Raw genomic sequence first — 15236 nt, 5'->3', positions numbered from 1 at the left:
GCGCGGACCTCCAGACTTTGGCCGCCGCACCACCTGCGTATTGAGATTGGGAGGCCACATGCCAACTCTCCACGCTAGACGTAGACGTAATTGCTGACTTGAAATATGCTTCCGACAAAGAGTCAGTTATCGAACATGACTTACTCATCAACACAGGAAAGTACATTGATAACACCATGTTGAGCGGCATCCTTTTATTCAACCAGAAAGGAGAGAACCTCATCTTCCGTGCTTTTCGTAGCGATTGTCGACCACGGCTCGCAGATGTCTTCCGCATCCAGGTCATTTCCAACTCTCAAGTCAGGAGCCCTATCCTCACATTGGGCTCCACCACCTTCAGCCATGTCAAACACGAGAATATCTATCTCGTGGCAGTCACGAAGAGCAATGCCAACGCTGCTCTGGTCTTTGAGTTCTTGTACCGTCTGACAGCCCTTGGGAAAGGATATTTTGGAAAGTTTGATGAAGAGGCTGTCAAGAACAATTTCGTGCTCGTCTACGAATTGCTAGACGGTGAGCACATCGATGCTATTGCGAGACCACGAAGCTGACCTCTATCCTGCAGAGATTCTCGATTTTGGGTACCCTCAGAATACAGATGCAGATATATTGAAGATGTACATCACACCCGACAACCTCTCTTCCGCCATCAGATCCTCTCCATCTCATTCCAATGCCTCGAGCGACTCGTCAAAGATCACCATGCAGGCTACCGGCGCCCAGTCCTGGAGAAGAGCGGACATCAAATACAGAAAGAACGAAGCCTTTGTGGATGTGATCGAGGACGTGAACTTGTTGATGAGCGGAACAGGAACCGTGCTACGTGCTGATGTCAATGGTCAAATCGTGATGCGAGCGTACTTGACAGGGACTCCGGAGTGCAAGTTTGGCCTGAACGATCAGATGGTGGTGGACAGTGGTTCGTCAACAGACAAAGAGGGGTCCATGGGGAGTCGAGGCGGGGCTTCCAAAGCTACAAGGGCCGCTGCCGGATCAGTCACTCTTGAAGATTGTCAATTTCATCAATGCGTGCAGCTGGGGAAATTTGACACGGATCGAACCATCTCCTTTGTCCCACCAGACGGAGAATTCGAACTCATGAGATACCGAGCCATCGAGAACGTTAACTTGCCATTTAAAGTCCACCCTATCGTCCGCGAGGTCGGGACTACTAAAGTCGAATATAGCATCGCTATTAAAGCTAATTATGGCAACAAACTCTTTGCCACCAACGTTGTCGTCAAAATCCCTACACCTCTCAATACCGCCAGCGTTGTTCCACGATCAAGCCAGGGCAGGGCCAAATACGAATCCGAGATCAACTGCATTGTCTGGAAGATCGCACGCTTTACGGGCCAAAGCGAGTTCGTGCTATCTGCTGAAGCGCAGCTGACGAGCATGACGAATCAGAAGGCTTGGTCCAGACCGCCTTTGAGTTTGAATTTTTCGCTCCTCATGTTTACAAGCTCGGGTCTGTTGGTCAGGTATCTGAAGGTATTTGAGAAGGGAAATTACAGTAGTGTGAAATGGGTAAGGTATATGACTAGGGGGGGAAGTTATGAGATAAGGTGAGTGTTATTGTGAGAAGTTGAAAAGGTCACTGAGCTGTTCTACAGATTCTGAACAGCAAATATGATCGCGAACGTGTGCGAGTTTCATCAGCAACAAGAAAAGGGCCATAGAGTGTTACAGGGTCCGAAGCAGAGATTACAGCATGGCGACTCTTCAGACATATCATGGGCAGGGCTACGATGATGTTGAGGCCCAGCTCCAAGCAGCAGCCAAATGATTGATGTCCGCTTGGAAGTCCACAACTGATGGTCGCCGGGCTGTCACCCAAAAAGCATCCTTACCGACGAAGACCTTGAACAACGAGTGCTAATCGGTGAAGGTGTAGCGCGGCATCCAGATGTGCATGAAGTGAGGAAGCCAGAAAGGCACAGCAGGAGGGGTGAAAGTATGAACTAAGTAACCAAGCTGTTCTACCACTTGGCGAGAGCACAAAGTCATGCACAGAAATGACATATAGGGAGCACCAAGCTCTTGCCTCTTGAGAATGAAGACTCAAACATTCAAGTTACAAAATGGCTATCTCATACCAAAGACCACCTCCAAAACAACAAGAAGAATACCCCTAATCATCCTAAAACTTCTCTCAGCTCTCAGGCCCTCCAGTCCTCCCTCAGCTCCCCCCTACATCGTCCACCACTGCCCCTCCTCAATCCCGCCTCACAACCCCTATCCCTCACCAAGACCCTCCATCTCTTCCCCAGACTATCCCCATCCTTGGCTATGTTTTCCCTGCCGCACTCATTCCATACCTTGCGTGAGAGGTTGAGTTTGTCGAGGACGGTGGATACGAGGAGACGGTCGTCGGCTGTGGACCATTCATCATCTGTTATGAAGGCGGCTTGTGCAGCTGTGGTGGGAGGGAGATGGATGTTGTGTTCCACCACACCGGGTTTGGAATGGGCTTTGGGTGTAGGGTCGAGACCCTCAAAATCCGAGGCGCTGAGGCCTAGAGGCATGAGGAGGGGGATGCGACGGGGGCGTTTGGGTGTTGAGAAGGTGTCGCGGTCTTGGTCTTGGTTTTGGTCTCTGTATAGCGGTGGTGGTGGTGGGTAGGTTGTCGTAGACATGGAGTGAGGGAAGGAGAAGTGATTGGAATCTATTTTGCCGCTCTTGCTCTTGCTCTCGCTTTTGAAATTGGGAATTCGATTGTTTTCATCTGGTGTCTCGAAGTCTGCACGGGTTCGCTTTCTGGTTCTGCACGGCTCGGAGACTGGTGGCCTCTTCATCTCATGTGGTTGTATATCCGATCTCGTAGGGACCTTTATATTTGGTGTGAGAGGTTGAAGCGGAGGCCGCTGTAATTGTTCATTCCTTGTGCCATAACTGGCTGTCTTCTCCTTGATTGGCTTTGGCGCAGTCGAGAGTATGAATGACAAGGGAGACGCTGGCCTGCTGCCCAAGATGGCTTGTAAAGCGCGGCAGCTGGAGAGAGAGCTGAAGCCACCGGGATTGCATGGAGGAGGCGTGGAGATGCACACAGGTCTATGGGATTGATGAAATGTATCGATGGGAAGAGCAGAGGGAAGCAGCATTGCCTTGGGTGAGGACGAGAGTGGTGCGGCGTAAAGCTTTTTGATGCGATGCGATGCGATACGATGCGACTGAGGTGTTGGTACGTGGGAGGATGTGATTCTCAAATGCGCCGCGTGTGCTCGCGGTCGTTCATTCGTGTCGAGTCGCCTATTGGTAAAGGTAGAGTATCTGTAAGTCTTGCAGTTGATGACCGTGCGATCCTTACGATGGAAAGGCTTGCAGTGTGTGCGCGTTTGTGGGAAGTGAAGAGAGCAGTAAGCAGACCAACCTGGGTCCTGTCGCAAACGTTGGTTTTAGGAAAGGTGGGAGTCAAGCTAGGACCTACTTTCAGTCGTCCGGTCCATGGTCCATGCATGGGGGCACGGGAATCTGCAAGGGGGCGGGTCCATACGTAGTAGGGTAGTAGGGTCATCTGACAAGAGCGCCGGGTCAAACAGGGTCAAACAGGGTCAAACAGTCCGCTAGCAGGACGACATCGAGTCGGGCTATTCTTGCTATCCTTGCTGTGATGGTTTGACGAGCGATGCAGCTACTGTTTCCAGATGCTGGCGGCAGTCGCTGTTGCACTACTATTATGTACCAATTGAGCACCAGGCATTGGGACCACTACCGATATCGCTCCCCAACGGACCGGCTGTGGAAGCTGACAGATACTCAATAAGGATGACTGTGTCATAATACTCGAGCTACTATTACATGAAGCTCTGTTGCACTCCGTACCTCCCTTTTTTACGGATTGCTACTGTCTCGTTCATAGCTCGACCCAACGCGTTGGAAGGAGGACACGCGTAGGTGACGCGACAAGACACGGTCCTCGACTAAGCTAGACTACTTTGGGAATTGTGTACATTCACGCCAAGAAGCACTGTCTTGGCACTATCAAACCTTTCAATCTCATCAAAACGTCCTGATATGCGCTCTGTTCCCTGCTCCAGAACTCTTACTCAGCATGTGGCGATGCAGCATCTGGCGTAATATTGCCACTGCCACCGCCACTGCCACTGCCACGTTAGTCTAGGTGCTCTTGTGCCTTGTGCCAATATGGACAAAATGGATCAGCACAATTCCATATCGGTGCAATCTTTCAATCACGAGTCTATCCATAAAGGCTCATGCGGAGATATCTGTACTCTGCTTTCCGATTCAGGACAATGAAAGTTGAAGAAGCTTGAACTTCTCCCATGCCCTACTCTCGCCGTTTTGGTCAACCACGTGCTCGCTTGCACCAACTTCTTTGTTCTCGCACTGTCAAATCATGGATAGTGCCTGGCAGACTGTCGTTTGCATTCCTATGGCTTGTGCTCACCTCACATGATGCCTACCTAGACCCAGATGGACCACTAGATTGCATTTTTCATCTCTGTCAGCAAACAATGCGCTATGTCTTTGGCTGTTCGCATGCCGAAATCTCATTCGCATCCGCCTCGGGCCAAATTCGTGCGAGTTCAAAGAGATGGGACGATATGTAGAGTCCAGTTTCCCAAGTAGGTAGGTAGGTGGGTGTGAGCACCGCCATCGTTTCATCGACAATCAATATGGCGTTCGCTGTCAAGGCCCTTTTATGGCTTGTTGCTTGTGCCTCATTTACTTTGGTTGATGCCTTCTGGCGTATGAACTGTGCTATCATCCAGACGGGCAGAGTCGATCCCATTGTTAACCCCGGAGCTATCGCCAGCCATGCCCACAAGATTGTTGGGCCCAGCAGTAAGTGTGGACAGATGTTCCCGTAACAGGATATTAACAATCATCTAGATTTCGGCCTCAGCTCAACATATGACTCGCTTCTAGCAGCACCATGTACATCATGCGAGGTACAAAAGGACAAGTCCGCGTACTGGACTCCACAGCTGTACTACAAGCATACGAATGGCTCTTTCCAAGAAGTTTTCGCCAGCGGAACTACGGTCTACTACCTCAGCCGTGGGGATAACAGGAGAAACATCGAACCCTTCCCGCCAGGTTTCCGCATGTTGTCAGGCGACAATGCAGCAAGACGTTATGATAACACAACTCGGACTTATCTCAACGACCGACCGATTGCCGACCGAGTCTCTTTTGCTTGTCTGGACAAAGACCCAATGAAAGAACAGCCCTATCTGTTCCGAACAGACTGCTCAAATGGCCTGCGCGCTCAAATCCACTTCCAGAGTTGCTGGGACGGTGTCAATCTTTGGAAACCAGACCAAAGCCATGTGGCTTACATGTCAGGAATAGACAACGGTCGATGCCCTCCCACACATCCACGTCAATTCGCACATATCTTTTTAGAAGTCCTCTATGGGGTCAATGACATCGATAAAAGCAAAGGTGGGATCTTCACCTTTGCCAACGGCGACGCGACTGGATACGGCTTCCATGGCGACTTCCAAAATGGCTGGGACATGGATGTCCAGACCGCCGCCCTCAAACAATGCATGGATGATGGTTCCTCTGGGGGCATCAGTGACTGTCCGCCTCTTGAAGCCTCGAGAGATCCCTACTTCCCTTGGAATTGCCCTGAGCGGCCGCCAGTCGTCAACGAAAACGCCAAAGGGATGATTGATAAGTTACCAGGCTGCAATCCGATAACTGGATATCAAAATGCAAGAGCTCCCAGCACCAACTGCCCAGCCAATCTAAACACGATTCCTCCTCAGTCTAAAGCTTCGATCTTTAATCCCACCCCAGGGACCATGCTGGGCAAATGGTCCTACCTCGGATGCGCCAAGGATGCTGGCGCTGACCCAGCGTTGACGGGATCCAGATTCAATGACCTTAAGATGACGATTGAAGGCTGTCAGGCCTATTGCACAGATCAAAAATATCCCATTGCAGGTCTGAAGTATGGTCGTGAATGTTGGTGTGGACGCAGCGTATCATCAACCAACCCGATTCAGCCTCCAGCTTCATGTGCTGCTACTGCACAGATGATCTGCGGTGGTAATAGTACTCAGTATTGTGGAGCCCCGAACCTGATCACCTTGTGGAACAGCAGTGCTATTGCATCAACCCAGGCACCAACCACCACTGGCACTGGTTCAGGAACCGGGACTTCTACTACATCTAAGCCCACTGCTGCGACTACTTCCTCCGCTCCTGCCAACATTCCCACTGCTGGGGTCACAACCATTGCAAACGGCCAAGCTCTATACATCGGCTGTTACACGGAGGTCAGCGGCGGCCGTGCACTGTCTGGTGTGTCGTTCTCCAATACCACCGGCATGACTAACGACCTCTGTGCTTCATATTGCATGTCCCGGAACTATGCCCTCTTCGGGACCGAATACTCACAAGAGTGCTACTGCGCCTCCACTCTCGCAAGCCGCAGCACCTTCTCCCCTCAATCCGACTGTTCCCTGCCGTGCAAAGGCGACCCCTCGCAAAGATGTGGTGGCAACGCCCGTCTCTCCCTCTGGAACAACACAAACTACATCGCACCCCGCAATCCGCCCACGCCAAATAACCAGTTCAGCTACATCGGCTGTTTCACCGAGGGCAAAACCGGCAGAGCCTTAGGCGCCACCGCCAGGAATACCGCTTATTCGAAATCAGACTTGACTGCCATGACGGTCGAGGTGTGCGCGTCGATTTGCTTCAACAAGGGCTACAACTGGATGGGCGTCGAGTATGGTCAGGAATGCTATTGCAATCAGGAGGGCCCGATCAATGGTGCCGCGGTGGCGCCGAATGGGAATAGGGAGTGCAATATGGTGTGTAAGGGTGATAACAAGGAGTTCTGTGGGGCTGGGTCGAGGTTGAATGTTTATAGAAGGATTGGTTCGACGTCGACGAATAAGCTGGTCAATGGTGGAAGGGTGGCAAGGTTTGTAAGGAGTTATCAGGCTTGAGGCCGAAAAGGTCCTGAAGAGAAGTAGAAGCAAGCAAAATGGGCACAATGGAATGAAATGATGCGGCATTTCCTACGTATCTATTGTTCTGTTTTCTGACCGAATGGTAGTTATATCATCTGGTTACTTCTGACAATTACTTACAAGGTCGTTTGTAAGGAATACCATCGAAGCTGATGCCGTGATCTATCTCAACATCTTTACTAAACCACAAACCCTAGTCTCCTACTTTGGCAGCAGCTCCTGACTTCCGGTCGTACGCGAGTGGGCATCACTCCACCACAAGTTGAGCATGCGCTGTCTCTGAAGGAACCTATCTTGACATAGCCTCGCGTGATGACCGCGAACCCAAGCATAGTCAACGTAGAGGCTCCATGAGCGTAAATCAGTCTTCCCTTCTCACACAACTGCTCGGGTTGTGCTTTGCCCAGATAGATGTGTGTGTGTGTGTGTGTGTATTCACAACTTGTGGCCACTGAGCCTGCTCTGTTAAAATGGTCATTACTTGGAGCATAGCCAGCAGATTGGGTAATCCAGCTCCGTTCCATCTTGAAAAAGATCCAGGCCAACACTAGCCGGGCTCAGAGCTCTCTCTCTTGCCTTATGCCGTCCACAATCACTAAAGTCATCTCTTCGCCTTCAGCATGCCGGGACCTTTGCCCTTTCGACTTATGGAAGGGAAGACAATGGAATTCCTCGCCTTCCTGTGCGCTTTCTTCTTCTCGATCTGTGAACCGTGATGGCTGTGCTTCTTCTTTAAAGCAGTTTTTTGAGCATCTGGGTCCGTGTATATTCTGTCAGCATTGCGTCTACCACCCTCCTTGCCAGCTCAAAGCATACCATCGCCAATATTTGTATCACCGGTGCTTCTTTGCTCCTTCACGTCTTCACCCGTGCTGTCTACCTCCATCATTCTCTCCACTGAAGGTTTGGATCTGGACACGAGCTCTTGCAGCTTGGCTGATAGACGCTCCGTGCGTGCATCAACTGCAGGACCGAAAATTTTGGCTCGCAAGGCGGCATTGTTGCGTTTTCGTGTGGATGCACGCGCACCTTTTGCCATGCTGATGACTAGATATCTTGTGATAGATTCCGTTTCCGCTTGCCGAATGAGATGGGAGAAATAGCTGGAAATTGGATTGTAGAAGTATTATATGTAATAATTCAGCAGCAGAACGTGCGACTTGTAAATTTCCGGGATAGGTGTGGGGGAGGCAAGGAAATGGCGGCCGAGATGGCTTGGTAACATTGTCTTTGTGAACAGAATCCCCGTCAACTTCACAGTGGGAGTGGTGCCTTCTAGACATTCTTGGTCAGGACAAGTATGATTATAGACTTTGTCTAGAATATGAAGGCTGTTCCTACCTCCACTGTCTGCCAATTCTCTACTATCAGGCTTGCATATTGTGAGATCCAGCATGGCCAACGCAACCGATCTCCGCTCGGTGGAAGCCAGGATCAAGCTGCTATTGAATGCTCAACTCAAGGCAGTACTCCGCGATCAGCATCTAGCGGTTTCTGGTGTTAAGAGCGAACTCCAAATCAGACTACTGGCTCGTACGGCTGCCTGATGTGCTTGTCAGGACTTGGAAGGGCATGCTGACGAGTGATATAGACCTCAACAAGCTTGCCGCTGCTGGTGATGTTGCTCGGATAGACCGCATACGAAGTCTGGTAAATGGCTCAGCCGATGCTAATGCTCCTGCTCCCTCCTCTTCCCTGTATACACCCACTCCACCTTCGTCTTCCTCGCCATATCGACCTGCTTCGTTGACACAGCAATCTCCACCCACTGGCTACGGCATGCCTCCCAACCCTTCGTTCGGCAGTGGTACGAGTCTCCTCTGGCTACCGTCTGAAGTTGCTAATGATAGTGCAGGCCAAGTGCATTTTAAAACGAGTCCTTTCTTTACTATTGTTCAACCTCTGACCGAAGTGGTGGAATGCAAAGGTTGCCTCACTTTTCCGTCAGGGAATCGTTAGAGCTGATAAGGAGAATAGCGAGAGAGAGCACTAGAGACCATGTCGATGTTTCAGTCACATTATCAGCAGAAGTTGCTACACAACTACAAAATGATGAGCTGTATAGGGTCATGGTCTTCTGTGCTCACGACACTGGTCTGAACCATTTCTCAGCCTCTGAGATTGCTTTCCCCCATCAAGTTGAGCTCAAAGTGAATCTTGATGATGTGAAGGCGAATCTAAGAGGCTTGAAGAATAAGCCGGGATCAACCCGGCCAGCAGATATCACATCCTTCATACGAAAGAAGGCTGGCTATAACAACCAAGTCACTTTGACCTATGCATTGACTCAAAAGGTGCCCCCCCCTTTTCATTCTTCCGCTTGTCCATCTCCTAGAGTTCGAATGTCATACTGAGCAGGGAGTCGCTTATCAGAAGTTTTTTCTGGTCGTCAACCTCGTTCGAAAGACACCGGTAGAAATGCTTGTGGAGAAGCTCAAAGCAGGAAGATTGATCAGCAAGGAGCAGGTGCTACGAGAAAGTGAGGCTCTGTGCGACCCTACTTGTACCTATCTCACAATTTTGCAGTGAGAACCAAAGCACAAGATCCGGATATCGTGGCTACCTCGACAATAATGTCGCTGAAATGTCCATTATCTACGCTGAGGATAGACGTACCTTGTCGATCTGTCAGTTGCAAGCACAATCAGTGCTTTGATGCCTCCTCATACCTACAACTCCAAGAACAGGGGCCGACATGGACTTGTCCTGTCTGTAATAAGACTGCCACCTTCGAAACACTTCTGATTGATCAGTATGCGGACTGACGATGTCAGATGGACACAGCTAATTGTGTATAGATATGTGGACGACATTCTTCGTTCCACCTCACGCAATGTCGAACAAGTCACAATAGAACCAGAAGGCCAATGGTCGAAAACTGCCGTTCCAGACACACCAGCGCCGTCTAATGGCTCGGCATCTACCGCAGAAGATGAAGACGACTTTCTGGAAATCCAAGACACACGTGTTTCTTCAATGAAGCAGGAGTCAGCCCCGGTAACAGCAACACCACCTAATCCTTTCGCTACGTCAGCGTCAGCCCGAACACCCCCTCTTTCTTCTCGCGAGCAGTCGGTCGTGTCTTCTGCTCACAGGGCAACTAAACGTCCAGCAAGCACGGTGATCGATCTCACTTTAAGTGATGATGAGGACGAGGCTCCACGATCCAAGATCCCTCGCCCCTCATTAAGAGGTGGAGGGGGTCCTTCGATGAGTCCTTGGAATGGCGAAGTCCATTTTCAGCTGCCTCGACCCGCCCCTTCCACATCAGCGTACGATCCCAATTATTTTCCGTCTCCTTTACGGTGATCTGCAGCGTGGTGTGGTTTGCATAAGCGGTTGGCGTTTGTATCTTTTATAGCATGGGGACAGTGTAAACAGGCTGACTTAGGATGGAAAGCGTTGAAAATATGATGAGGAGCACGGTTGGGATTGCTTCAAACAAGGGTCGGATGGTTAACCCTTCTCTTTGCACGGAGCTGCTCAGAACAGTGGCGCAGTCAGGAAGGTCATATTCAAATTCATCAAGTTCTTGTCCTGCTGGTTAAGAGAGATAGTTCGATCTTACTGCCCGTCGACTATATGCGGATTTTCATTGCTTCTTCTTATGATAAGTAATCATCTTCTTTGAGACATCTCTTGGAGTGTCTTCCTAAGACATCCTTTTAGGACACTCTTAGAGTATCATCCTAGGCTATCCTTCTGGGACACGCGCTAGAATACCTCTCAAGATACTCTCAAAGATGCTCTTCGAAAACGTCCTCTAAGGCATCCCTTAAGACATCCTTTAAAGGACACTCCTTTGCGATGTTTTTTCATTATATGCTTATTAGTCAGTTGACATTTTAAATACCCTGTTGGATACATCTTATTGTACCAATCTTAATTTAGGTCCCTAATATTCTGTAATATTATACACCTATAATTCATGAGAAGAATGCCGGGGTATGCTGTCAGGGCAGCGTTGGATGGCCCTCTGCAATGGCGGTTTGTGATTTTGAAGTTCCAAATTGTCCGCTACTATGATAGACATTGAATCGCAAGTGACTTACTGACCACCAACAAGGCACAATTGTAGTCCTTTTTCTTACACTGGAAACGGACGCGTGTTACAAGACCTCTTGCTCGTCATAGACCAGCTACCAACGTCTACAAAACCGTCGCAGCTGTTTTGAAGCTCCATGGCAGTTCCTCCTCTGTCTCAAGAGTACCAATCGCCATAAAACCCTTTGCTGGCTCAAGTGGACGGTACATCACTCTCTACAGGGAGGGCGATTTCGTCGCTCCGCTTCTTCCTTCCACCTTTCTTGCACATCACCGACCCAGCACCACGAAGATCACCTTGATCGAGCACCACACATGAACCTACCCAGACTGGACTCCCTCTCTCAGCGTCCTGACCCAAGTTCCCAATGTCCTTCGACGCCCCCCTCCCACCATACACCGCCTCAGACTCCCACGCCACCTTTCTGAACGTCTCCTGTCTGGACCTGCTGCTCATTGAGATGGTGCCGCTGGCGGAGAGGATGGCTCGGAGGGCCGAGAGGATCTAGCGGGGTGAGGAGCCAAGGGAAGAAGACGATGGCGGCGGCGGAGTTGGGGGAACAAAGGGGGATGGGAAGAAGGGGAGGGTGGAGGCGAAGAGGGAGGAGGTGGACGGTGGTGCTGTTCTCGATGAGGAGGTGTATAGGGATGCTATCTTCATTCGCTTGGATGGGTTGGGATATCGCGTTGGACAGGGGTTAAGCGAGAGGTATGTTCTTTCTCTCAGAGTTGCTTCTCATGTCGAAGAGATTGTGGGAGCTGGGGGCTGAGTGGAGATGTGAACCCTTACGATACGTTCGCATACCATCCCTCTTGCCGTTGGTCCCCCAGATTGGAGACTCCCAGGCAAGGGCATGCATTGCAAGCCTTCCGAAGGCCATCGAAACATCGAAACGCAGGGTTACTGGACAAACCAACTATCACCTAGAGCGAAAGTCCACCCTTATATCACCGAGCCATCGCTCTCCCTCCAGGACACAACTAAACAGGAACAAGATCAGGCTGACTTGGTATCTGTGTCTTTTCCAGATTCTCCCGCGACCGGCCCCGCTTCCTCGACAATCTAGACGTGATCAAATTCCTCTGCAAGGACCTCTGGACCATCCTCTTCAAGAAGCAGATTGACAATCTCAAGACCAATCATCGGGTACGTTTTTCTTTCACCATCTGATTCGAAAGAAAAAAACCCCTGTCCGGTTCCTTTTGAAGCTCCATTTCATTTCCGTCATATTCATCGAGTTCGTGTAGCCTATGAAGTGTCAAAAGCACAACCTGTAAGATTTCCATACTCACCTCGCCCCACGCTTCCCCATCCCCTTCTCCTTCCCCCCGGGCCATCCCCACCCTTCTCTCTCTCAGATCCCACCGTCTCTGTCACCCATCGATCACCACCACCCTTCCCTGTGACCCCCAAAAAAGTAGCCCTAGCTAAATCCAAAGCACAGTACCTCTTCTTCCCCTGCGGCATCATCCGAGGCGCCCTGTCCAGCCTAGGAATCAACGCCACCGTTCAGGCCGAGAGCACCGATCTGCCCATAGCCGTCTTCCAGATCAAGACTCTCGCCACCGCTGCTGCTGCTAAACCTTGAAGGGAAAAAAAAATGTGGTCCAAGAGAAGCTCAATAAGCGTGTGATTTGGTCCCCTGTGAAAGGTTCAACCCGCTGAGGGGCATGGGCCCAAAACAGGGGGAAGCCCATATGTCCTCGGCCAAATCTGCTGCATTGCAGAAATCGAGATGGGATCGTGGGCTCGATGTTATGGCCTGCGCCTGCGATGCCGATCTAGTTAGCCGGAACAAGCGAGCAAGATATGGCTTTTTGGGGCGGGGGGGCGGACAGATCCCGGAATTCTCCTACAAGCAAAAATATGGGTTGGTGCTGTGTATTTCTGGGAAGAAGGGGACGGTTGGGGGTAACATGGATACAAATCTACACAGAAAAGTGCTCAGGGAGGCAAAGGGCTGTTATGGAAACGGCTGGCTGGCTGGCTGGCTGGCTGGCTGGCTGGCTTGATCGGTTGAGCTGGGGAGTGTGGCAGAAGCTTACCCTTTTGGCTACATGGTCTTAAGAAAAGTGGCGGAGGTAGAAAGTTGGTGGGCAAAGCAGAGTCATCGGTGTCGCAAGGCACGTCCCAACGCCAATAAGGGAAGAGTGACAAATGGTCGTGTTATAATAGTCCGCTTCAAGGTGGAAACGTGAAATCGGCTGCTATAAGGCTGGAGACAGATGACAGGCAATGAACCTCTGCAGATAGCGAAAAGGCGGACACGACCAAATTAGAAGATCTATTTTTCTGATGCTATGCTAGCTGCTTGTCATGTGCCTGAAGAGTGACTGAAACCATGGAAGGCCCAAAAAGCACTAGTATTCGCTATGCTGGGAGATCTTTGGATCATAGCCTGCGGATGAAAAGAGGCACCAAGTCAGCTTGCCTTCTTGTTGATGAAGTCATCCTGCGAGTAAGCTTCAACCAGCCAACAGATTCGCGCATTTGTGCAAATTTGAAGGGACGAGAGAAGCTCGCTGACTGAGAGACCTCACGCTGGACAAGATTTTGCTCCTTTTACTTTTGTGCAGGTGGTGGTGGGTTCTTGACGAACTCGACACCTTTCTCAATGTTGCCTTTGAGACCCTTGATAGCAGCTTCGATCAGCTGCTTCTCCTTCTCGGTGACGTTGCCCAGAGGGTTGGTGGCTTTTTCTGCACCGGATTGCTTGAATGTGGTTAGTAACAAGAATGTGCGGAATGGGATTTCAAAAGCTTACTCCTAGCTCAACCGGTACGGAGAAATAGTCGCAACCGGTCTCTTTGGCAATAGCATCACCACCGTCGATGCCTGGCAGGTAGACGAAGGTTGGCTCGACAATTCCACTCTCACCCTTTGAGGCCTTCAACAGGCGTTCAGCGAAACTACAAAGATTAGCGTGGTGTCCCATTTGACCAGGAGACCCATGTTACCGGAAGCCTGCGTATGCCATGGAAAGAGTTGCAGATCCAGCACCATCCTTGGCCTTGACGACCTCATCACCACCGAATTGGACACCTATGATTGCGTCAGAACTGGCCTGCTGTGTGGAAGGCTCCTTACATACGGTGGACAAGATCATCATACTTGTCTTGTGGGATCTCAACGGTTGGCTTTGCTTGGCTGAACAGGGGAACGATCGTCTCGCCAGAATGTCCACCAATGACTGGGATAACGGTCTTTGAAGGATCACGCTCCCCAGTAATGTCCTGGACAAAGGTCTCGGCTCGAACCACATCAAGAGTGGTGACACCAAACAATTTTTTGGGATTGAAGACACCAGCCTGCTTTAGGGTCTCGGCTGCGATAGGTACGGTGGAATTGACTGGGTTAGAGATGACGAGGATGAATGAATTGGGGCAGAATTCAGCAATTCCCTTGATGAGGCCTTGAACAATTCCAGCATTGATCTTGAAGAGGTCATCTCTTGTCATTCCAGGCTTTCCTACAAAATCGTCAGTCCAGAACCGCTTGAGTAATCTAAGTGCTAATCTCACTTGGGATGCCCGCTGGGATGATGCAGATATCAGCGCCAGTCAGAGCATGCTTCATGCCATCATCTTTGGGTAGGTAACCGGAGATTTTCTGCGTCCTTGTCAGATGTGCCCCACAATCTCTGGATTTTCAGGTTCCTACTGCAATAGAGGAGATGTGTGATAGATCAGCTGCAACACCTGGCGTGTTGACAACATCGTAGAGAGCAAGCTCATCGATGAGCGGGGACGCTTTGCACAGGAGGGACAGAGGCTGGAGAGCTGGTCAGTTGCTGTGGCAGCAGAGGAGTCTTTAGAGCAAGCTCACCTGTCCAATGCCACCGGATGCTCCAAGAACAACTGTGAAGAGGTCAGAGACATAACATGCATGTCAGATGAACTCGCTCACCAGCTTTGACCATGGTGAACTGAGATCCCAGTCAGTGTGAACTTAGATGAGAGAGTACAGACAGCTTACTGTGAGAAATGCTTTGGAAGAGAGAACAAGCCTGGCAATTTCCTGAGGTTCGTCGCCAATGCAGAATTTGCAATACGAAAGTTGTGTAGATGGTGTTGAGGTGTTTTTTGTTTTTCGAAAGTGGGGGTGGAGAACGAGATGATGCCAGCGCTGCGGGGCACTTTCCAATGGGCGGAACCGTGAAAAAATTGGGGTGGGTTCAGTGAGCAGTATAATTTCGTATGGGGGCAGCCACTACGGAACAATAACCACGTGTGGGG

General features: G+C 50.4%; 7 protein-coding genes across 7 annotated transcripts; 4 read left to right on the top strand and 3 right to left on the bottom strand.

Annotated features, from left to right (window-relative positions):
• Positions 1-176: 176 nt before the first annotated feature.
• Positions 177-1682, top strand: EPUS_01080 (uncharacterized protein; the record flags this gene model as incomplete). Its single annotated transcript, XM_007806993.1, has 3 exons — positions 177-513; positions 566-1530; positions 1617-1682. 3 exons carry the CDS (start codon positions 177-179, stop codon positions 1680-1682), a joined length of 1368 nt encoding a protein of 455 aa, XP_007805184.1.
• A 480-nt stretch (positions 1683-2162) lies between these two features.
• Positions 2163-3460, bottom strand: EPUS_01079 (uncharacterized protein; the record flags this gene model as incomplete). Its single annotated transcript, XM_007806992.1, has 2 exons — positions 2163-3320; positions 3374-3460. The coding sequence occupies 2 exons, from the start codon at positions 3458-3460 to the stop codon at positions 2163-2165; spliced, it is 1245 nt and encodes a 414-aa protein (XP_007805183.1).
• Positions 3461-4640: 1180 nt separating this feature from the next.
• EPUS_01078 (uncharacterized protein) lies at positions 4641-6932 on the top strand (the record flags this gene model as incomplete). Its single annotated transcript, XM_007806991.1, has 2 exons — positions 4641-4809; positions 4858-6932. The coding sequence occupies 2 exons, from the start codon at positions 4641-4643 to the stop codon at positions 6930-6932; spliced, it is 2244 nt and encodes a 747-aa protein (XP_007805182.1).
• A 625-nt stretch (positions 6933-7557) lies between these two features.
• EPUS_01077 (uncharacterized protein) lies at positions 7558-7995 on the bottom strand (the record flags this gene model as incomplete). Its single annotated transcript, XM_007806990.1, has 2 exons — positions 7558-7709; positions 7773-7995. The coding sequence occupies 2 exons, from the start codon at positions 7993-7995 to the stop codon at positions 7558-7560; spliced, it is 375 nt and encodes a 124-aa protein (XP_007805181.1).
• A 355-nt stretch (positions 7996-8350) lies between these two features.
• Positions 8351-10265, top strand: EPUS_01076 (uncharacterized protein; the record flags this gene model as incomplete). The annotated part of the gene is made up of 7 exons (XM_007806989.1): positions 8351-8489; positions 8548-8763; positions 8812-8883; positions 8934-9250; positions 9315-9435; positions 9483-9708; positions 9755-10265. The coding sequence occupies 7 exons, from the start codon at positions 8351-8353 to the stop codon at positions 10263-10265; spliced, it is 1602 nt and encodes a 533-aa protein (XP_007805180.1).
• Positions 10266-11368: 1103 nt separating this feature from the next.
• EPUS_01075 (uncharacterized protein) lies at positions 11369-12589 on the top strand (the record flags this gene model as incomplete). The annotated part of the gene is made up of 4 exons (XM_007806988.1): positions 11369-11464; positions 11510-11709; positions 12030-12147; positions 12446-12589. The coding sequence occupies 4 exons, from the start codon at positions 11369-11371 to the stop codon at positions 12587-12589; spliced, it is 558 nt and encodes a 185-aa protein (XP_007805179.1).
• A 974-nt stretch (positions 12590-13563) lies between these two features.
• On the bottom strand, positions 13564-14920 carry EPUS_01074 (Malate dehydrogenase; the record flags this gene model as incomplete). Its single annotated transcript, XM_007806987.1, has 8 exons — positions 13564-13713; positions 13766-13910; positions 13959-14043; positions 14093-14470; positions 14523-14610; positions 14662-14772; positions 14827-14858; positions 14908-14920. The coding sequence occupies 8 exons, from the start codon at positions 14918-14920 to the stop codon at positions 13564-13566; spliced, it is 1002 nt and encodes a 333-aa protein (XP_007805178.1).
• Between the last annotated feature and the right edge of the window lie 316 nt (positions 14921-15236).

The sequence above is a fragment of the Endocarpon pusillum genome (assembly GCF_000464535.1).
Source record: "Endocarpon pusillum Z07020 unplaced genomic scaffold scaffold6441, whole genome shotgun sequence".
Lineage (NCBI taxonomy): Eukaryota > Fungi > Ascomycota > Eurotiomycetes > Verrucariales > Verrucariaceae > Endocarpon > Endocarpon pusillum.
The sequence above is the reverse complement of the archived record's forward strand: the minus strand, read 5'-3'. Positions and strand labels throughout refer to the sequence as shown.